At 34.5% G+C, this 24,391-nt stretch overlaps 1 protein-coding gene across 5 annotated transcripts; it reads right to left on the bottom strand.

Annotated features, from left to right (window-relative positions):
- Positions 1-23,904, bottom strand: LOC117102203 (tetratricopeptide repeat protein 29-like). Of its 5 annotated transcripts, none has more exons than XM_033242430.1 (10): positions 23,730-23,904; positions 10,333-10,572; positions 8,988-9,208; positions 7,795-7,977; positions 7,038-7,256; positions 5,444-5,529; positions 4,797-4,888; positions 3,925-4,048; positions 3,391-3,625; positions 1-2,761 (listed from the first exon to the last, which is right to left on the bottom strand). In XM_033242430.1, the coding sequence occupies exons 2-10, from the start codon at positions 10,557-10,559 to the stop codon at positions 2,739-2,741; spliced, it is 1,410 nt and encodes a 469-aa protein (XP_033098321.1). In that variant the 5' UTR covers positions 10,560-10,572; positions 23,730-23,904; the 3' UTR covers positions 1-2,738. The 5 variants fall into 5 exon arrangements, with proteins under 5 accessions (XP_033098321.1, XP_033098320.1, XP_033098322.1 ...); XM_033242429.1 differs by having other exon boundaries at positions 10,333-10,568; XM_033242431.1 differs by having other exon boundaries at positions 10,333-10,565.
- Between the last annotated feature and the right edge of the window lie 487 nt (positions 23,905-24,391).

The raw sequence follows: 24,391 nt of genomic DNA, 5'->3' as shown, positions 1-24,391 counted from the left end.
TTTTTACCAGATCAGAAATCAAAAACATTTTTCTTTATTTTGCAAAGGAGTTTAAACCGCTAACACGTGATCCACATGTTTTTAATGTCATCTGTAAACCACATTGGGTAAATGTACATTTTAAAGGACACTAAATAAACCATTATTATGTTTTCTATTATATTTACAAAAATGAAATCTATTACTCAAATGCTTTGTGCATGCTATCTAATTTTAAGTGACAAATTTGTGCGATGTGCCCAAATATGGGTATAACATCATATAACATCCAAATATGGGCATATCACATTTACTTGACACATAAAATTTGATAGTGTAGACATGGCAAATTTAATAAATTATGCCTTTTCGCAATTTTCTTATAATACACTTTTAAGTATTAACTTTTTTTCTGCAATTCTGCATACATTTCATTCACTTAGTATTATGAGGATTTTAAACTAACATGTTTTGGAACAGCATTCCCTGGAAAACCAATATCAATGTCGTAACACGTTGGCTGCAAGCAGGATGGTCTAATTCTTTTCTACACACCGTAAGCAATGTAAAAATTATCTCAGAAGTTCTGTGTACGCATTATTTGAAGGATTACACGGTTTTTAGGAAGTGAAATCATTAAGAATTTTCCACTAGGTCTTGCCGAATAGTATAGAACTGCACTTGGGGTTTCGTTGGAGCGTAATCTTATTTCAAAAAGCACTACCACGAAATAGAGGGCGTCCTTTAAAAGGGGGAGTTTCAAAAGCTATTTGATTTCTAATGGGGTGCCCTCCTATCTCGTGGTAAAGTTTCATTGTGTGCATAAAAAATCAGGGCATTCTATACTCTCTGGTCTTACCATATTAGCGACCTTATTTTTGAGAAACACTGAAGGTCTTGAGTATGACCTAAACTTACACACAGAAATTGACAACACTGGAGTTTTGGGATCACATACAAGAAGTTGGTTTTGCTAAGTCTGTCCACACTATCAGATTCCTGTGATATGGCATCCTGATGTCATATTCTTCACTTAAACTTAGTGTGAACAGGACTTAAGTTCTTAAAAATGCTATTCTTTATCTACAGTATGCATATCCACTGCAGAGCCTGCAGTCCTAAAACAACTCCTCCTATTCACAAAGCAAAAAGTACTCAAATAAGCTATTTACCTAATTTTATAACAATTTTATAGCAAAATCATCATAAAACATCACTTTTCAACAATAATTTTGGATGATTTGGTGCGAATCATTCAGGTTGGAGAGGATATAACTGAGTAAATAAGAAACAATTAATAACTCTAAATATAATAGAAACAATGCATTTGAATTGCTTGCACTGGGATGACTGCTGACGAGCGAATCAGAAACGAGCCCTTCAGAAAATATCAGCAGAACACCACCAGGAAGCTATCATTACATGCCAAGCTGCCCAATGAAGTGCATTTTTTAAAAAACTATGCTAAATGGGAAACTCAAAGCCAACCACCAATCAGAACCAATGTTTTGAAATAAAAAATATCTCTAAGATTGGTTCTGATTGGATGACTGACTTTATTGAGCTCCACGCATTGGCTCATCATCACAGCAGCCAATATGAGGTAGTTAAATCTCGTCTAACCGAGTCTGTTTACTAATAACCAACAAACCACAGAGTATATATAGACACAAATGCAATATATTTATAACTGATTCACACAAGATAAAATATTACATCAGAACCGCGCTAAATGGCCAACAAACTTCTCAAGATATTTTTACCGAGAATATTATGTGACACGATAATGTTATTTCATACCCAAATATGGGCATATCGCAATTACCCTCAAATTTGATAGTGTGGACGTGCATTCACTCAGGTGCAATGTAGCATGGGACGTATCGTCAATTTTCTTGTGTGAATCGGGTATTAGTCGCAAATAATTATAATTCCTTTCTTATTGGGGAATAGAGCCTACCAAATAGGCATATGCTTTCCTTTCTTGAACATAACATAGCAGAGGTATGTGGTTGTTTTTAAAACATTAAAAATTAGGTTCAAAAACGCTTCTCGAATACCACATAAATGTTATCCCCATATTTTATTTAAATATTTTTTTTTTGTAAATTTGCATTAAAAAAATTTGATGTTTTTAAATTTTAAATTGAAGTTTCTGTTGTCATGAATAAAGACATGATTAATTGAATCCCTTATCAGATTAATAAAAGGTGGCTTTACCAACATACAATACACAAGAAAACAAAGTTATTTATATCTTTTTAAACCATGCTGCATATCGTTTATCAAACTGACAATATAAAGGTCTGTCCACATTACCAAGTTTCATCTGACAAATAAATTTAGCTCCGATGAGGAGCAATAGAAACACTCAGCTGATTAATAGATCTTTTTGAGCTCTACTACCTCTATTATACTGCCCTCATGAGGCTGATTGATTAATAGTTGATTGATCAAAGCACCAGTATTTGTCATTTATAAAAATTGTTAGTGTGGATGGAACTTCAGCAACAAAAACAAAACAATTGTAGCCAAATGCAAATGAATACAAGCTTTGATCTAATTTAAATACAGTATTTACAAAGCTAAATATTTTCACTACATAAACACATGTATAATACTACTTTCTTGATAAAATTATTTACTTTAAAGTTGTTTTTTTTTTCCAGTACAATCTGACGAGAAAACAAATATTGATAAAGTAATTACAATGCTATCTGTACATAACTTGGGGTCTTCTTTCAGTCAATATAATAAAGCTAGGTATTCTCGCTCTCTGCATCTGCAAGAAAAAATTCAATAGTATAATTTTCATAGATATGCATGTGGGTATTAAAGCAAAGTTGGATGACTGAGCGGTTAAGACATGGGCGCCACAATCAACAGCCATAATTTTGGCGCCGGTTGGAACAGCATGCTCGTCTATGGTTCTGGTGGTGTAACAAGTCTTCTTGGATAAGGACTATAAACCATAGGCCCAGTGTACACCATTTGACTCGTGTGCACATAAAAGACCCCAGTATGTCTTTCGTGATGAGTAGAGGGTTACACCGGTGTACTGGTCCATAAAGCCCTCTCGTTTTAAAGCTTATAACGTGAAGAATATGAATATAATAAAAATTAAATTTTCATGTTTTGGACACTGATACAGGTTATGGCAAGACAAGTCCCAAATGGTCCAAGGAGAGCAACACTTGTAGTCCAAGGTGGAGCATCTGCGGTGATTCTTTTCCTCTTGTGGGGATCCAGGAGTCATTATAATATTTTATGTAAATAAATTCACACTCTTTTTTTTGGCTTCTGACAAGTTTGGGGAAGGGGAGATGCAGAACATACGGACACTGGACGATATTGATGGCTGACACGATAACCTTATCAATCTGTGGGCCGCCCATTAATGAATATGCTTACTTTGTTCTTGTAAGACCTCATCAAACTGATCACTGCGTATGTCCTTCCAGTTAAGAAGCCGTTCCTTCAGAGTTCTGCTAGGCCGATCGACACAGATTGCAAAGGCTTGCAGAGCCCTGTGTGCGCTGGAGATGCCAAAGAGAACTCTAGTAGATGCCGTGGCTACATTGTCGCTCATGCTACGGGCGATGTTGAACGCTTTGCCAAAATACTGCGATGCTCGGTCGTACTCTCCCTACAAGGTACAATCAGAGAACATTCCTTCACTGAGCAGAAACACTATGAAATAACCTTCCAGTAAATGTGTTTCTTTTATCAATGAAAAATGAATTTACATGATTATGTTTATAAAGTTTGTGTTTGTCCCAATTTTCTTACTTGTTTTATAGCCAATCAGCAGTTGAGACTTGAATCAGTCTTTTAGGGAGTCCACTTGTTTGGACAAAGTAGATTATACACATTGTCAGTCCCATTCATATGGTTGGCACTTAAGCAAAGCGTAAATGGGGTGTATGTTAATACAAAGGTACTTACTAATGAATTGAATATGTTCCCTAAGCAACTACATGCTTCTGCTTGCGCGCCATCTTGTTTACTTCTTTCTGCGATGTCAACGAACATCTCGAGGTAGCGAATAGCATCCTCTAGTTTGCCTTGACTTGGATGATAAAAATAAAATTTAATATTAAACACATAATTTGACAATACATTCAGATTGGATTTATTCAATATAAACACCAAAGATAACCCATGAAAACCTGAAGAATTTATTTCCAGTGGGGTCCTTCTGGTAGGGATTGGCAGTACACTGCAAAACATTCCCCACTCTTTTCCTAAGGGTGTACTGCATTTTTGAACATGCACAGGGCCATAATCCACATTTGACCAACGGCTTTATACAAACATAAGAACTTTAATGAATTTTGAACAATCTTTGCACTAAGATGCAGCATTGTCAGAATTTCATTTAATGGAGAATTGTTGGTGGAGGGGATGTACATTAGGAATCTCTATACGCACAGACTATATAAACTGTCACAATCAAACCACAGATGGTGATTCCATCTAGATCACCACTAATCATTATATATGCTATATTAATCTTCATATATTTAGTTATATGAATGACAAATTTTGAATCAATAAATGAAGATTGGCAGAGCACTTTACCAACACCAATAAAAACAGATTAACAAACTTAGCAACAGAGTAGACATTAAAAAGTGTTACTCAAATCTAAAGAAGACAAACATAGTGCAGATTGAGAAAATGAATTGTAAAATTTTATTGAAATAATATGCACAAGAGCTGAGCAAGTCAGGCGTAAGTGGGTCAGGTTTAGTAAGGCAAATGCCCAATGGGCCAATCATGGCTGAAATAATTACAATATCTTGAATACAACATACTTTTCATATGACTTAGCAATGGCTTGACAAGCCTTTCCCATGCCAACTTGATCTCCTTGTTTCTTGCATACATCCATAAAACCATTGTGGTACTGAAAGAATTAAAAAAAAACAAAACATTATACATCAATCTCATGGAAATTCAAGGGTCTTAAAAGTAATCCCACATGTTTTTAATGTAATATTGTTTGTGCCGCATTTATGATGTAAGCCGGGCACTCAGAGCGTTGTACGACCGTTGAATGACGAATCCACCTCTCCCGGTAAGCAATAGACGACGTAACGCCATCTGCTGATTGTCAGTCTAAATGGATCCTCATTGAAAGAAAAGTGATCTATTGGTTACGCACCGCCGCGTGCGTTAGTTGTCGCACGCGGTGAGTACCCGGCTTTAAAATACAATGTGGTTTTCCATTCTGATTAGTTGAGGTGCAATGTTTACATTGGTCCATCATTCATGAACTGGAAGTATTGTTCAAAGTTAAGTCCTGTCCAGACTATACTCTTTGTTTAGAACTACGATAGTAGAATAATGAACACTTGATTAGGATTTTACATAACAGGAGGTTCTGAATCATATATTTATTTGATTTACTGTATGTGTCACTATATATTTGTATAACATAAAGATGGGGGATTAGTATTACCATTAAAGCAGTTTCTGAGTCAGAGATATCTTCATAGGCCAAGCCTAGTCTGTAGCTGGCATCTCCCTCCTTGGCCTCATCCCCACCTGTAAAACAAATACCAAAATTACATCTTAGAAAATGAACATGAACATTATTTTTACCACAAACACCCAAATATAACTAACCTACAATTAACCAAAGTTGAAGGAATATAATACATAGTTCAGGTTTAAAGCTTCCGGGTTATTTGTTGTTTATTCCTGAAGAATAGACAAATGGCATAAAGAATCTTGATGACTTGTATCATATTCTTCGAGTTTTTTTTTCCATACTCCTAATAATTTAGTCATAAATTGAGTCTTCAAATTTTTAATGAGTTAAAGATCACCTAGAATAGACCTCACCAGAGTGCCAATCAAACTTAACAACTGACCAATCAGAATAGGGACAAAATATGTGGGCGTGTCCTACAAACACATGTGCTGTCCCACAAATGCATGTGTGTGCATATATTTTTACATGGATTTGTGGTCCTTAGCAACAATATCCAAGGGGCGGAGCTTAGCGGGAAAAAGGTCAATTATAATCCTGTATTTGAATTGCTTATAGTTCCTTATCTCATGATAAACATCAGGCTTATAGCCCAGTTACATTAATGGCATATAAATTTTGTAGGCTGGCTATGGATATCCTGAAGTAATTTGACTGCCATATAATGATTTCCTGCAGTGGAGAGGCCAGTTCCTCAATGTAATCCTGCTTGTACAATCATATCAAAACGCTTCTTATTTCCTGTCTTTGGAATTACTGTAACCACATTATTATGATATTACTCTGATTATCTTTAGCATTGTAAGACCATTTTCTTTATTTGTTCCATAATACATAATATTGTACATGAAAACAATCTTCCTACTGTGACACAGAATATTATTCCTGGGTGGAGAGTGGAAATGTAGATAAAGTGTCTTCCCCACCAAGATTATACCTCTACGAAAACTAAGGGTTGGTAATAGCCATTTAAAGGGTGGGAAAGTGATAACATTAATAAATAAATAAGGATGAAAAAGTGGGTTAATAAGGGTGGGTGGAGGGCCATGAAATTAGCTTTAGACTGGGTGGATATTTTCAACGCTGGGTGGTCCCGCCCACCTTAAACTACATCCCTGCTCAAAAACACACAATGCACCAGAGACCCGCCACACTTCCAAGAACAATTATTGCATATTGTTTTCCACACATACATCCATGCAATGAATGATTGATTGAATCAACCATTATTTTATTTACTAAACATATATCAGGCACTTGTTAATGATTGCAAGTAGCAAAAATACAGGGCTGGAAAAAATTTGCAACCGCGATACTGATGGTTGGAGGCATCATAGTGCACAGATAAAATTGTGTGTTGGAGGGATTTTATTGACACAATTTTTATTTGTCAACACAGAAATCATGGATAAGTTAAAAGTAGCCTAAAAAAAAAAAAAACCCCCAAAACAATCAAGCAGTAAACAGGTGCTCCCACTGGGAGCCTGTAAGTGAGGGAGTAGAGTTGCTTGGGTTGTGGGAATAAACATCCTGGTGATTTGACAGTATCCAGTTAACTTACTTTCTTTAGCCATATCAAAGGCTTGTTGGAAGTATTTGATTGCATCTTCTGGACTTTTATCATCCCCTTTCTGATGGGCTTCCGCCACTGCTGTGTACACCCTCCGGAGGTGTTCGCAGGCTGACGAGTGCAGACTCAGCCCGTCTCCCGTCATCCAGTTGTTTTTGGACGCTAAGTTGTAAAATTCTTCAAAATATTTTGTTGCTTTGCCATAATCTCCTATAAAAAAAAAAACATAGAAAATAAACAATTAGTTTAATTGAATAAAGGGATAAATCAACCAGTAAATAAATTAATCCACTTATTATTTCATAATGTTTGGCAAAAATGTATTCAAAAATAGGACATATGAGGTCTCTCCTTTTTTCTTTCATTTTCTTCTTTACAAGCATGGTCATCAAAAACACAAATTTGGTATAATTAAATAATTAATTGTTAATAAGAATAGCACAAATTTTCAGCGCTTGATTCTTTGGAAACTAATTGTATGCCCTCATAAATGAAGTAGTGTAAATACTAGAAAGGAGGCAATAACTGAATCAATCAATTTAATTAATAAATTCTTTATTTATCCCACTTGAGCAAATTAAAAAAAAGGTAATGTCAAATTTTGGTAAGATGTCATCATTACGATGATTATGATTATTATTATTATAAAATACTCTGCAATAAGTGATATTAACATAATATTAGCAAATAAATATTTGTTTGGAAAAAAGGAAATCACACAAAATGCATCATATAGACTTTGACTTACTCCTTCGTTCAAATGCTAGGCCCATGTTACAGTATGCCTCCCCCTTCCTCCGTCCATCACCGGGGATGTTAAGGGAAGTGTCTAGACATGAAGCGAAGAAGTGATCCGACAACCAGAGATCATCGGTACTCAAAAAATACTCGGCTAATTTGTTTCTAGCATTGTAGACAACTTCTAGATCATCTGCAAAAAGATGCACGAATATAAAATTAGTTGATTGAAGAATGGATCCTTCTGGAATGTCAATCAAACTCAAGAAGTAACCAATCGGAACAAACACATGTTATCACAAATGCACATATTTTTGTACATTACGTTATTACTTTGTTGGACCTTAGCAACAATATCCAAGGGGTGGGGCTTAGCAGAAAGGTCCAATGATATTTCAGAGATGAGGTCATGTGACTAACATGAATGCAGGGCTGACCAATAACTGTTCGTTAACAGCACACATATAACTGGTCCTAATAAATCTTCTAAATTATTTTTTTCTTGAGTTTACTGTTGACCAATAATTGTATACATACCTGGTCGTAATAAATCTCTTAATATATATTTTTTTCTTCAGTTTACTGTTGGATTTTCTCTGTTTTTTAAATCACTTTATTAAGCCTTTTAAATTTAATATAATGCTAAGCTAACATCAAATAAAAGTCAGGGGTCATACCCACATGCCTCTAGGGCAGACATACAGCATGAACCACTCCACAGCAGTCAAAATGTGCCTGATTGGATTTGGCCAATGGGAATAAGTTTATTGAAATCACATGCACAATTATGTATTGAAACATAATTAATAAATAATAATAATTAATATAACAATAATTAATTATAACCAATTTATGTATTTTAAATTTAATAATAGAAAATGTGAAATAAAATATATAATTTGTAATAATTCTTTATGATTAAGAAACAACTTATCTAAAATATATTAATAGTAAAATATGCAAATAAAATTGAAATACTAAATTCCAAGATCATATTGGTATGTCATATTCTACCATAATATTTAAGACTACTGTATAAATACAATTAATCAGAACACACTGTACATAAAATTTTAGTTATGGCGATTTCATAGTTTTAAGAATACGCAAGTAGAGCTATGGACAACAAGTGATGGAACTAGTAAGGATTGAACCCAGAATTTTGTGTTGAAGGTTGGGTACTACAACCCTTATTCCACATACTTATTCTTAAAGCACTTTCTGCTTCTGTTAGGTGTAACTTCAACTGGTTCAGTTTCTCTTCTTGGTCTTCTAGCAATGTGGCGGAGAAACCTACATCGTTATTAGCAGACTGGAGTCGTTCTTTCTGCTGGCGAATCAGTGCAAACAGCTCCGAGAATGAATGATGGAAGCCGTCCTTTAACATCTCCAGACACAAGTTATGTTTATAAGTGTTGCGATATCTACAATTTACAAAATTATATTCATCAACTATTACTATGATAAGCAACAATAATATGTTTATGTATGTATGTATTCATTAAAAATAATCTTAGTCTCTTTGATATTTAAAAAAAAATTTAGGCGAAACTTTTTTATACATCTTGTTGAGCGAACCCGCCGCCTTCCAATAATGATGATTTTAAATAAAAATAAAATTCTGTTTAGCCGATTAGCGGACTGGCGCCACAAAAAAATTGGAAATTTCAGAAAAAGTTTTTTTTATCTTTATTATGCCTGCCGCAGCCTTGAAATCTCCGAAAATAAGATGTATACATTTCTTCCTAATTATATAAATTTAAATCAATAACCATCCTTTACTACACAGTAAATGTCAGATGTCAAATTTGCTTGGACTTCAGCATAACGATTTCTCTGTGCCTCATAATGTATTTAACGGCAATAATACACTGAATATAAAAACCATTGCTACCATTGACCACTGGCAATATTCTAGTGTTGCAACATGGTAAAGTTATGTAAAGGTTTATAATTGGTGAATATAAATGGGGGTGAAAAATGAATGCTCCACTCTTAACCCCAAATGGGGTGGGAAGGGGGCCTATTTGGGGTTAGAGTCAAGCATAGGGGGAACGCACGAGAAAATCTCTTGAAAAAAATACCCGGACACATCAGAAATTTGGTTTCTGATGGCAAACATTTCCCATAAATTTTATTGCTTCGATTTATTTTAGTTTACTGAGCATACATCATAATATTTATTGGAGATACAAAAAAATAATGTGAAAATATAGTTAGGCCCCCCCCCCCCAATTTTGAGACCCCCATTGGGACAGTCTCGAGTTTGGTCTCCAATTAGAGGGCTAGCTTTGTCTTAAAAGGTTGAAGATTGTTATTTGGGTCTTCAGAAAATTGGTCTCGAATAGAGGGGTCTCCAATTGGAGGGTGTACTATACTGTATTGAAGTTTACCAAGTCTTTTTTAAAATCAAGCTTTGAAAAAGAATTTTATTGCATTTATCAATGAGATAAATATCTGGGAATATGATATGACTCGAACCCAGGACCCTGGATTTGTAAGGTAAGCACCTTACTGTAATTACCACCAATAAGAAGGATCCACTAACTTTTGAACCTCCATGCTGGACAAGTTAGGCTGCTGTTTTTGCCAGAGTGCTTGCTGCTTTGTCTGTGCATCTCGATCCCTCTTTTTCACCTTCAGAGCAGGTTTCCGGTACGCATCTTGGGGTTTCAGCTTGTTTGGCGGGCTTGGTACACGGTGTTGCATCATAGCTTGGCCGTGTATTGGAGCGTGGCCATGGGAATTGTGGATTGCTGGTAATGGGGCTGCCATCTCTATCTACTGTAAACAAAATAAGAAGAAAAAGTTTTAAAAAGTGGTCAGGTGCAGCCCTCTTCTTTGAATTATTTATTTATTATAAAAACAAGAAATACTGTAGAATTACGACTCCTGACATAATTAGTTTATGGGAAGAAGCAGCTAATGAAATACCTAAACTACTATATAAATCCATTTTCAATTAACATGACTTATAACTATGGAATAAACAATATATTCTATGTGGTGTACTCTTTCTCTAATATTAACAAACATTATCTAGAAAATAAAGAAGACAAATAATTTTAAATCAGGGAGGCGAAACCTGGGGGAGAGCTGCTAGCAGTGACACCCCCGGGGGCCCAATGACAGGGTTAATGATAATGTGAAGTGCATACAGTAGAGGGCTTTAATATGCACTACATTATATACTGTAAGTCTACCAATTATGTTAATATAGTAAGGCTGCATTTTCAATATTAAAACCATATTCAGATCAGTTGAATCAAGTTTTGGTGACAATAAACTGTAGATACCTCCCTTTAGTACAAACATACAGTGTACTGAATGACGTATACTTTCTTCTGTAGTAAACCATCATCAGGGACGGAATAAACAAATAAATACTGTATACATCTAGAGTGTTTTCTAAATCAAGGAATATTAAATTATCATTTTTATTATTAGCAATAACCATTCCACCTTCAGAACATCTGGTGATCATCGACAAGAAAATACTTTGTGCCATTACAACACAATATTTCTCTTCTCTCAAATAAAAGTGTAATTCTCAAAATAGGAGTAGCATTGAGCCTTAAAAAGAACCCCACTACCATGCTGACTGCGCGATAATTCAAGATACTACAGTAAAACCTCGAATTGAAGCCCAGTGGGCTTAATCTCGAGATGAAGCCAATCTCGAATGGAAGCCCCCTCTTTAGTTTGCAAAATTAATAGGCTTCTTTTCAAATAATACAGTACAGTACACCGTACATGAATTTCAAGAAAACAAAAACAAAATTAAATACAAGCTTGGTTTATCAGTAATTTAGGTGATTTAATGCCAGTTAAATACACACCATGATACACATTGATGTTACAGTGACCTTATTTATTGTGTTATAGTCCAAATTCACAAAATTTACAGCATTCGTTTTGAAAAGAACCCCCCCCCCCTTCTATACTTTGCAAAAGTAGTCTCGAAAAGAAACCCATCCAAAGTTTGCAAATAAGAAGCCCAGGGCTTCAATTCAAGGTTTTACAATACATGTACTGTACAACTGTGAAGTGTGGTGTAGGAAAAAATATTTTTGCTTGCTCCAAACCACTAAATGTACTACAGTACTGTTTCGCTATAATAGTGTCAAGATAACATTTGGTCCTGAAGCCATTTGATCAACATAATCTTCATGGTCGGAGGCACAACAAATATGAAGCAAAATAATTATTGTATTGTATTGATGATATTATTTTTTTCATTGAAAATATATTACCAGTAAGATTTTAAAATTATGCATTGAGAGTGCAATTTCCAGGCACCTTGAGGTTCATGTTCTCCCCTCAGCCCCCAACCATGGTGGTGCTGAGGTGCTATGGATTCTCACGCACCCCCTACAGCCAAATCCTGCATCTTTCCCAGGGAATATACTAAACCTTTTCTTCCACTAAGGCATTTAGCACATTTCTTCATTTACCTACTGTACATTGGCAGAATTTATTATCCAGTATTACTTTAAAAGTGTACAGTACTATAGCAGACATTCTACAGTACTTAGTAAACATTATTGTAGACGAAAATAACTTAACCTTTCCTTCCACTAAGGCATTCAGAATATTATTATCTAATATTTCTTCTACTTTGCCTAAACCAATATAATACTGATACCACTTTGCCAAACACTGACTGATTGTCTTGTCCAGTGTAACCTCAATGATCAGGCAAATTACACAGGTCAGTTATAATCACTAATCCATGAGGCTTAACTAATCAAATACAGAATGTACAATATTTGCAAGTGTTTTAATTTTAACGGCAGTATTTTTCAACAGTAAACATTTGTCTTTGCCTTGTCCATTTGTCCTTTTAAGATTCCAGAAGAAAAAGTTTGAGGAATGATCAAACTTATTAACAGTATTATCTCATTAACTTCCACATAATTAAATTATATTTATGGGATGAGGGCAAATATTAAAGCCAGTAAAAATTTCATGACTCAAAAATTAGCTGGAATAACTTGACCTCTGTATATACTGACCTTGTCCTTAACTAATTGCTGGACCTGTCAAACTACAGCCATTAACAGGACAATGTCAGGGACATTCTGTGGTCAGTAGTATACCTGAACTTGACATATGGTCAAGCCATAGTCAAATTTGTGGCCTAAGGGATATTTCCTTTATAAATAACTGAAAAGTGTGTTGACTTATTGAGAAAATTATCTGTTACAGTCATAATAACAAATGCAAAGAAATTAATGTTTGTATTTATTACAAGGCTTTATCCACACTACAGTAAAGTATTAGGCCCATAAATTTTTTTATTAGTTTCTCACTCAAGCGCTCATCACTTTTGGGGGAAATCTGATTTTTTTTTAATCAACATAATTATATTCTTTTTTCAAATGTTCCTATTTCCAACATTTTTCACTTGAAAAGCTAAGGATTTCTTTCAAATATGTTTACTGGTACAACAAAAACATATTTTTTAAATATAAATTTGATTCCATTCTTATGACTTTTTATATAGAGTATGTGTCCCTAACCACTGATTTACTTGCGAACATCGGTGAAATGTGGGCAGGTTTATCAAAAAAAAAAAAAAAAACCTCCCTCCCTCATCAGTTTTTATTCTTTCATAGGGTGATAAACTAATAATTTTTTTTATGGTGCCTTATATCAAATTATTTGATGGAAATTGGTTGGACACTGTCTAAGTGAAGTTATGAATATTGAATTAATTGGATATCAGTCATGCAGGTTTCGAGGAAACAGTTTCTAAAGATTCTAAAATCAATAGCTTATTATTGAGATTTGTATTTTAAAAAATAATTTTAACATGATTTTTAGTTACAGTACTGTAGATTTAGTGATTGATATTTTGAAGAAATTTTCTTCAAAAAATCTTTTTTTATAAAATGCAAAAAATAAAATGTTCAAAATTCTGATTCTTGATTGTTTTGGGAGCTAGTGGGAAATTTGAAATTGCAACAAACAAAGGGTTTTGCCAGAACTGGTCACAATACAGTGCAATAACCACTAAATTCTTGCAACTTTGTTCTTAAATAAACTTTTGGTATAAGATTTTTCCAATAAAAAGAATATTTGTTGTATAAAGTAATACACAGGTCTCCCTCTAATTAGAGAACCCTGCAATTAAAGACATTTCTGTGGTCCCATACCTGTTATCAAATGTCTTTTATCTTTATTATTCTAATTAAAGACCAAAGCTGCAAAAGACTATAAGAAACACGGTCCCAAAAAGTGGTTTTGACTTGGAAGGAGACCTGTAATAATGATATATGATAATAGTTAACAACAGACAGGGGGAAAAGAGGCTGCACATGCCACGTCCCTCTCCTTTTGCCAATTTAAAAAAAATTTCAACGAATACCAATGTTATGCTGTGCCCGTGTGCCCCCCCCCCCCCTTTGGAAAATTCTGGATCTGCCCCTGACACAGCCAACAGTAGCCACAACAAACAACCACAATAATTCTTATTATCTTTTTCACATTCCCCTAATTATGGTCAGACTATAAATCAATATCATAGAAATTTCAAGACAACAAGTGGTTCCCCACCCACCCCTTCCCGGAAGGTTTCCCACCGGGTGAAGGAAAAAAAACAAAACCCAAACACCCATATTTCTACCAGAAATTAAGTTTGCTCATTATACAATACAAACTATCAAGAATAAAAAGGAAAGAATAACAATAATTAATCACAAATGCAGTAACATTAACAACATTAAATTATGAAAATACAAGGCCTAAAAACGATTTTATATTAAAGATAAATTTAACAATAGGTCCATGTAGTCAGCTGTGTATTTTCAATGACAGGTCCTATAGTAAAACAGCAACAATGTGATTTCAGAATCTAAGATTACCTTGAGCATTTTTGTTTCATTAGGGCATGAATAATATGATCATATTCCTCAATACATTCTAATAACATCCATCTAGAAAGGATTTATTATTAATGATTATAATCAGTATAATACTGTACGGCAAGCATTGGCAAACATATTATAATTATGAATGTGAACACAGCTACGACCCTATGGTACGGTAAACAACACAAGAGGCACACGGATTAAAATCATCATGCAATTTACTATCAGGGCCATTGTAGATTTAGTGACTGATATTTTGAAGAAATTTTCTTCAAAAAATCTTTTTTTATAAAATGCAAAAAATAAAATGTTCAAAATTCTGATTCTTGATTGTTTTGGGAGCTAGTGGGAAATTTGAAATTGCAACAAACAAAGGGTTTTGCCAGAACTGGTCACAATAAAGTGCAATAACCACTAAATTCTTGCAACTTTGTTCTTAAATAAACTTTTGGTATAAAATTTTTCCAATAAAAAGAATATTTGTTGTATAAAGTAATACACAGGTCTCCCTCTAATTAGAGAACCCTGCAATTAAAGACATTTCTGTGGTCCCATACCTGTATTATCAAATGTCTTTTATCTGTATTACTGTATTCTAATTAAAGACCAAAGCTGCAAAAGACTATAAGAAACACAGTCCCAAAAAGTGGTTTTGACTTGGAAGGAGACCTGTAATAATGATATATGATATTAGTTAACAACAGACAGGGGGAAAAGAGGCTGCACATGACACGTCCCTCTCCTTTTGCCAAATTTTTAAAAATTTCAATGAATACCAATGTTATGCTGTGCCCGTGTGCGGGCCCCCCCCCCCCCCCCCCCCTTTTTGGAAAATTCTGGATCCGCCCCTGACAGTCTACAGTAGCCACAACAAACAACCACAATAATTCTTATTATCTTTTTCACATTCCCCTATTATGGTCAGACTATAAAGCAATATCATAGAAATGTCAAGACAACAAGTGGTTCCCACCCACCCCTTCCCGGAAGGTTTTCCACCGGGTGAAGAAAAAAAAAAAACAAAACCCAAACACCCATATTTCTACCAGAAATTAAGTTTGCTCATTACAATACAAACTATCAAAAATAAAAAGGAAACAATAATTAATCACAAATGCAATAACATTAACAACATTAAATTATGAAAATACAAGGCCTAAAAACGATTTTATATTAAAGATAAATTGAACAATACTGTAGGTCTATGTAGTCTACTGTGTATTTTCAATGACAGGTCCTATAGTAAAACAGCAACAATGTGATTTCAGAATCTAAGATTACCTTGAGCATTTTTGTTTCATTAGGGCATGAATAATATGATCATATTCCTCAATACATTCTAATAACATCCATCTAGAAATGATTTATTATTAATGATTATAATCAGTATAATACTGTACGGCAAGCATTGGCAAACATATTATAATTATGAATGTGAACACAGCTACGACCCTATGGTACGGAAAACAACACAAGCGGCACACGGATTAAAATCATCATGCAATTTACTATCAAGGCCTAGAATCAAATGTGCTCTACATACCAATTTGACAACTGGTTCAAGGTTATGAAATCCAAATTCATGAATGAACACAAACCAACAAGCAAAGCCACAAGAAAGCAAGGACATCTTAGCAGACTGTTGGCCAGCCCAAGGATGGAAAATAACCATATTGGCCTGGCCAACAGTCTGTGCTTGCTTAGATGATTGTAGTTCTGCTGCTGTTGCTGTAGTGTTGTGTTGTTGGCCTACAATCAATCCTCCATAAACAATAATGGCCACAGATTGGCTGGCCTGATAATGGGCTGCTGATGTCACTACATAATCTAATTGACCTATTGACCTATTTCTAAAAAAAGCATACAGTTTATCACCACTGGGCCACATCAAATTCCATTTCTTTGTGCACAGCACAAAAATTCATTACCAATTCATTGCTGATAGCAAAATTAACCAGCACGCTCTTGAAAATGTGTAATATTATACAATAAGTCATTATCAAATGTAGTGTTATTTGGCAAAATCTTAAAGACTCATGGAAAGGAAAAGTTAATGAAGGTCGGGCATACCCACTGAAAAGGTTCTGCATTTGAAAGGTCTAAACGATTAAAACAGTGATTATTATATTATTAGTCTGGGAAGAGAGATATAACAGTAGTTAACGACAACAAAAATACTAACAATAAAACTAACAAAATAACAGTTAATAACAGATGTATCCCACCACCCCTAAATAATTATGTGTAGTGTTCTGCAAGGATTACAACCCAAATGTAGCAAAAATATGTCCTAGAATGAAGGCCCTTGGCTACGTAATACGGTATGAAGGCCTAAAACAACAATTTATTGCTTGAATTTATTATCATGGTTATTGAATTGATTGCAGAATTATTTAATTTAAAAAAAAATATAATTATACATACTGCTACAATCAATTATTAAAACCTAATGGAAATATTTGATTCTTTAAAGATCTGATGGTTATTAATTTTTATAATTTAACGCTTTAAATTGTGATGTCAATTTTAAGTGCTTTTTTGAAAAAAAAAAAACAAAAAACAAAACATCAGATTGTATCCTGTTTTCAGTGCTGCACAGTTTTCCAACATATATAACATATACAGTATTTCAATATTGATGTTAATTATGATGATGATGATAATGATGTTAATGATGACAATAAGGTACAATCATGGACCTATTATTGATTAATAGGTCCATGGTAAAATAATGTAAAATGATAATGATGATGTTATGATGATGATGTTAATACTGTTAAATGATTCCTAGTCTTGGGTTGCAGCCTTAGATACCATAGACCATGGTGTCTTACTATCACGTCTTTCATCCATCGGTGTCAGAGGCAGCGCTCTAGAATGGATGGCCTCGTATTTAAACGGACGAACACAGGCTGTTAATATACATGGTTGTTTATCATCCTTTATGCACCTATTGTCAATATTGCCCATAATCACGGAATAAAAGTTCATATGTATGCTGACGACACACAACCCTACTCATCTTTTAATCTACACTGTAATGAATCTGAAGCTAATGCCCGCAAACAAATGGAATTATGTATTGCTGATATCAAAGCCTGGATGACCTATAATAAACTAAAGCTCAATGACAATAAAACAGAGTTTATGGTCATATCTTCAAAATATCATCAGTCCAGATCCACAACCACCTGCTTACAATTACGTAACATTGGAATTGTATTCGACAATACGTTGTCTATGGACGTTCAAGTCAAAAACATCTGCAAATCAACATATTTCCATATCAGTAATTAACAAAATCTAGAAAGTTCTGAATGACAAGACTGCAGCTACTACTTGTGCATGCTTTAGTTACCTCACGACTTGACAATGGGAACTCACTATTACATGGTATTAACGAACAAGCTCCAACATGTTCAGAATTCAGCTGCTCGCATGTTAACACGGACCAGAAAATTTGATCACATTTCACCAATATTGAAACAGCTTCACTGGTTACCAATTCGCCAACGAAATCATTTCAAATTGCTGCTGCTCACCTGGAAATCATTCAACGAAATGTCACCTACATATATACGCGAACTATTATCTATGCATGTCCCCAAACGCACTTTAAGATCAGCGGACAAACACCCTATTAACTGTACCTAGGACTGCATCTTAATACGGTGATCGCGCATTCTATGCAGCAGCACCCAGGTTCTGGAATGCATTACTCAATTGAACTCCGCAGATGCAGTTCGCTTGATGTCTTTAAAAAGACTTAAAATACATTTATTTCAAGTTGCTTTTAATCATTAATTGTTTTTATCATTTTACTTTTATAATGTTTTTTATTTATTTTTTCCATGTTTAGTATGTTTGTGTGCGCCTAGGAATAGGTTTACCTAGATAGATGGCGCATTATAAATGCATTATTGTTATTATTATTATTAAATGATAATGCCAAAAAGTTTTTGATATGTTGCAGCGGGAAAAATGTGAGTCATGTGTGATAGAGATACACACAGATGGATGAAATCTGTGTTTTAATATTCAAAGAAATCTAACTGCAAAAATAGATGTTGTATTCAACTTGAATTAATTGAATAGTACAGAGTACAGTACTAGCATAATTACTTTACTTGTTTACTTGTGTCCTAGAAGAGTCTTGATTTATTGGGAAAATTATTGGGATATGTTGGCAAATTATTGAACTAAATGAAAAAAAAAAATGGCACAGCCCTCAATTTTTGCAATTGATCTATGTCATACCATGAAGAAATACTTTATTTTTAGTTTTTCGTATAAATTAGCACAGATCAATTATTCGATGCAGCTTGTGTTTATTCATACCATGACAAATCGTACCATAGATCCTATAGATAAATACAATTAGAAAAGGGCACTCTCTTGGCGCTGCCATTGGTGGAGACCTTATTAGGGTCTCCGGGGGCGGACTTAGAGGGGGGTAGAGAAAATGTGGAAAAATAATAATAATTTAAAAAAAAAAATAATTGATGAGTCTAGAAACAAAAAAATTGCGGCTTCCTGGACCCTCATTTTTAAGGTGTCTCAATCGGCCCTACTTTCGTCCCCCTCCCCTTTCCGACATCTCTGGATCCGCCCCTGGTCTCTGAATGCATTTCATGTCCATTGGTGCAATATATTTAGAGTAGATTACAAAGAAAATAGAATACTGTACGTCCTATCATTCCAATATTGACGTTGTAGCAATGATACACAAGAATCCCCAACCAGAGCTCAATAGCTAATTGCATCTGAAGAGGGCTAATAATCACTGTAATATACAATAGGATGTGTGATCTTATCAACACCATAATGAGGAATTACAGTGCAGCCTTATTACTTGATCAACATCATCATCAAATTATGGAAATAATCAGAATATTGGCATTTACTAACAACCTGTAGAGGGCAGCAAACATCTATTCAGATTACTCAGATTTAATATTTAAAGTTTTGATTTTCATTATAGCTTTTAACTGTACTATATTTTTGATGAAAATTGTAGAGTATTTCATAATGAAAATAAACTCTATTTTCATATGAAAATAAAGAAAAAGTCTGTCCACACAAATTTTAAGCGACAAATTTGTGTGATATCCCATACAGTATACGGGTATAATGATGGGCATTTCCAGCAAAAGGTAGAAATGTGTAAAAATTCCAAATTGACATTTACATAGAAAATGTGGTATCATTATAAAGACAATTAGTTGAACTTTTGAGAACTGATATTTTATTTGAAAATGTTTGATTTACTCCAGAGATATTAATTTTTTTAAAGTTTTGTGTAACTTACTTGACTTTTAGAAGTTTTCTTTAAGAAAAACATCAGTTTTTTCAAGGTACATACATAAAGCGGGCTATGAAGAATATGTAAAGATCTCATACATGATTGTCCAGTTGAAATTCATTGTGGTTGAAAGTGTATGTCGGTAAAATTTGTGTATGTCCTATAACAGGAGATAAAAAAATCTCCTACCTTAAGAATGAGAAATAGCAACCAAAATTGTTAAACTCAAGGTTTTGATTCCTGATGATGACATAATTAATGTCAAAATATTGAATTCCGACAAGATGGCGTGCATTTTGATACTTGGAATAGTATTATACTATCTTATCAAGGTTTTGTATAAATGAAATTAAAGAAATTCCTAGTTAAGTCCCAATATACCGTAATTTATGGAATTTAAGATTGAAGTTTAACTAGGCATGAAAATTCAATATCATCATGGTAAGTCTGTAACACCATGGAGGAATTAATTTAATTTTCCTCCATGGTAACACAAGGTTTTTTAATGATTTTCTCCGAGATGGCTTAGAATTTTTTAATGATATCTGGAACATTTATTCTTTGGGTTAAGACAAAGCATTCGGTAGATTTTCATTCACTATTTGTAATTTACTTTTCAAAATATAAAGGACAAAAAAAGACTTCTAAAACATTCTAACAAACAATTAAGCCGGGCACTCACTGCTCATGACGGCCGCCAGCCGACGCGATTCTATAAAGAACGCAACACGACGACGCGCGTAACAGATCGTTGATGGATTCGTTGTGCGACGATCGTACGACGCAGTGTGTGCCCGATTTTATACACATGAATTTAAGGTTCTCTTGTGAAACACCCGCGCCTCCCTTGACCCCCCCCCCCTTGGATTTTCCTTTAAAAAATTCTAAAAAAAACCCTTTGGTATGTCAAATTTAAGAATCCAAAATTTCAGCTCCAAATTCCAAGCTGTTTTTAAGTTATGAACTTAACTAAGATCAATGTGCGTACACTGGGAAAAAATTTTTTTTAAATTAAATTTAGCATAGGCTCTGTAAATATTCAACCAATTTTTGTAATCTACGCCTAGAGTATACCTAGGCCTACTAGGGTAGCTAGTTACAAAACCTATAGGGGGCGCTGTTCATTGGCGATACAAACATCGTGATAGAAAATAGTGCCCCAACGGAGATAGGATACCCTATGTATTCATTGAGTATTTCGCGGAAGAATATCCCAATTTGGCCAAATTATTTCCAGACAACTCTTCAGAAATAAAGCAATGGGTTTTTCAAGCGTGTGATTCGATTCAGTAGAAGTTTTTTGTTTACAAGAAATGTTTCGTCATTTTTTAAGAATAAAAGGAGACCTTCGCTAGTTTTTTAGTTAACATGTTTGTTTTATTCAGGTTTTAATATATAATGGTAGGCAAGTTAAAAATAATATATTTGTAGCGCCTAATTAAAATATATGGTCCAAATTATGATATATTCTATTGTACTGGAGCTAGGCTTCGCTCGTACAGGTTGAGGGCGCCCTCGTGAATTTTACCGCGGCTACACGCGGGGTAGACAATGTTTTTCCTGCTGGCTACAGTGGTGTCTGAGCCTTATAATTAGGCCTAGATTTGGCGATTTCAATGCAATATATTTTACGTAGAATCTATTAGTTGATAATAATTATGAAATCTAAAATAATTACATACCAAATTATAATCGTTAGTATTGTTTTAAATGAATAATCAGAGTTAAAAAGCTACTTTTTAAACACATAATTATACTGTAAGGGACACACGTTTCTTGTATAATAAAAATAAAAGGAATTAACTCCAGCAAAAAACGTACTTAATATTGTAATATCTCCGCTAATACTGGTCCGATTTACATAATGTTTGTTTTAAAATGCTTCATTTTGTTATGTCTTTCTTTTAAAAATAATTTTAAAATAATGTGAGACATTTCTAATTTTTATGTTTCTAGCTAACTAGGCTAGCCTAGCCTAGGGCCTACCAACCTCTAGCGCAAGTAAACAGCCTAGCCTAGGCTAGATTACACTTGCGAGTAGAGAACAGACGTCAACCGTGTTCTGATTGGCCAAACAGAAGGTCGACACGTGCCGTGCTGTGCTGTACTACTTGTTTGTTTTGATTGGTTTTGATATGAAACCACAGCACAGAAACTGTTCGAAAGCAACACTCATTCATTTAATTTATTTCACCAATTAAACAATACAAACAATAATACAAAAGGACAAGACAAACCTTGTCATGCCATAAAAAACAGAACTTGTTTGTTTTACTGTAATGAACTTATCGTGTCAACAGTAGTTCTAAACTTATCACGATTTAACAATAAATAAATGAATTACTACTCTTTATTCGTATATTTTTTAACAAGTTAAAAAAAGATACACAGGAGAGGAAAAATAGTCTTTCCATGACGTGGTTGGTAGAGTTCCTAGGCCTAAACGTTTTATGATGGGGTTGCAGATAGAAACATCTTCGACTTGGTGATTTAAAAATGATAAATAAAAAAAATTAAAATGATAAATAATCTAGGCCTATCGTACTATATCAACAAAAGCAATCTTTTAAAAAATAATTTATAAAATTAATTAAAATATTGTTTTTTTTTAAGGAAACATCGTAACTTCCAGTCTAAAGCGCATTTGATTTTAACATTGTTTATAATTTGCGCTATATATTCTCAATTAATATTATTATTAATATTATCATCATCATCATCATCATTATATTATTGATGTTATTGTTGCCTGCAAATATTTTTCTCACGAAGTCGGAAGATTTTTTCTGCAACCCTATAACACGTTTATGACTCCTGTGATTTATTTTAACAGTGATACCCGGCCTCTATACAGGTTTGTGAAATATATATTGCTGTTGGACTACACGCACTCACCAACCCTTCGCTACGTCATGGAAAGACTGTTTTTCCTCTGCTGTCCAGGGCCACCGAGAGTTGGGCAGGGGGAAAGGTCAAGGGCCACCGAGAGCGGGCAGAGGGAAAGGTCCCAGTGGCTTAGCTTAGCAGGGGGTCCATAGAAATTGAAGGTAGCATTTTTTTTTCAATATTTCTTTCAAAAATAATAATACTATCATGTGCCCTCAAAAATGTCCCCTATGAACCCCTCCAAATTGACAGGGCCTCTAAAAAATTGTTTTGTGCCTTCCCGCAGTTTACTGTTACAGTTTCCCCTCTTGGCAGCCCTGATGCTGTCTTATTCTTCTTATAATTGTTCCAAAAAAATAACGATAAAGTTGTAATTTATATTGTTATTAATTAAATACGCGGTAAGTCTATCCATTGTTGACACGATAATTAACTATTATACCACCAAGACAGATGGGAAACGCCAATTGATTCGAGCCGAGAGGGGATGAAGTAAGTTCATAAACATGTTATGCCTTTTTAATCTTGTTGCGTTCGAACCATAGAGATATAATAGCTCTATTGTTCGAACTGAGTTTCTGTGCTTGGTTTCCATATCAAAACAAAACAAGCTGCACATGTGTTGCCCTTCGACCTGTTATGACCATCATTAACACAGTTGACGTCTGTTCTCTACTCGCAAGTCTAGATTACTCACATCAATGTGTTCTTTCTATTGAATTTATGTGAAACTAGGCCTAGATTAGGCCCTAGCCTAGGCCTATATTTAAAGTCTAGGCCTAAGCTCGGCCTCGGCCCTAGCCTAGGGCTAGGCCTAGGCTAGGCCTTATCTAGGTAGGCCCTAGGCTAGGCCTAGCTGATTGCAAATAACCATATATTACAAACCTGTGTTTAGTCGATATAGGCCTAGTGTATGCTTTTAGGTTGGACTTCTCATTCACATGCGAAAGACCCTACATAAGATAGGCCTAAAAAGTCAATTACTATACTGTATTTACTCCGCCCGCCGTCGTCTGGCCGTAGGGCCTGTCAACACCATGACACCGAAAAAAGAGTATCTTTTTTTTGTAAAGAGTTGCTATGGAACTAGCCTATCCTCGTACAAAGTTTATGTGTATTTGCAGAATTAATTTGAATTTTATTCCATAATACTTTTGAAAAGTGATGCAGTATAAATCTAGGTATATAATAATAACCATTTGTCTTGCAAATATTGTTTATAAATTTATGAACAAAATTAATTTAAATTAGTTTAAAAGATCACAAAAACCCCCGAGATTACCAACCTGTTGGTGGCGCCATAGTTGATATATCCTATCGCGTTAGTGTGTGGCTCGCCAATGTTTTGTTTTGGGTGACAGCGTGGCCGGTGTAAGTCATGTGATTGCGATCCACCCAATCACACGCGTGTATAGCAGAATCCCGTGAAACCGAGTTGGCCAACTCAATGAAAAAGACGATGAGATGTCAACGACTTGGTAGACTTAAAACACAAATTTTATTCAAAACATGAATATTTCAACCCGTCCTCGGGTCTTCTTCAGCAT

This window comes from Anneissia japonica, unplaced genomic scaffold (assembly GCF_011630105.1).
Source record: "Anneissia japonica isolate Jap-2015-1 unplaced genomic scaffold, ASM1163010v1 scaffold38052_len244707_cov166, whole genome shotgun sequence".
NCBI classification, from domain to species: domain Eukaryota; kingdom Metazoa; phylum Echinodermata; class Crinoidea; order Comatulida; family Comatulidae; genus Anneissia; species Anneissia japonica.
The sequence above is the reverse complement of the archived record's forward strand: the minus strand, read 5'-3'. Positions and strand labels throughout refer to the sequence as shown.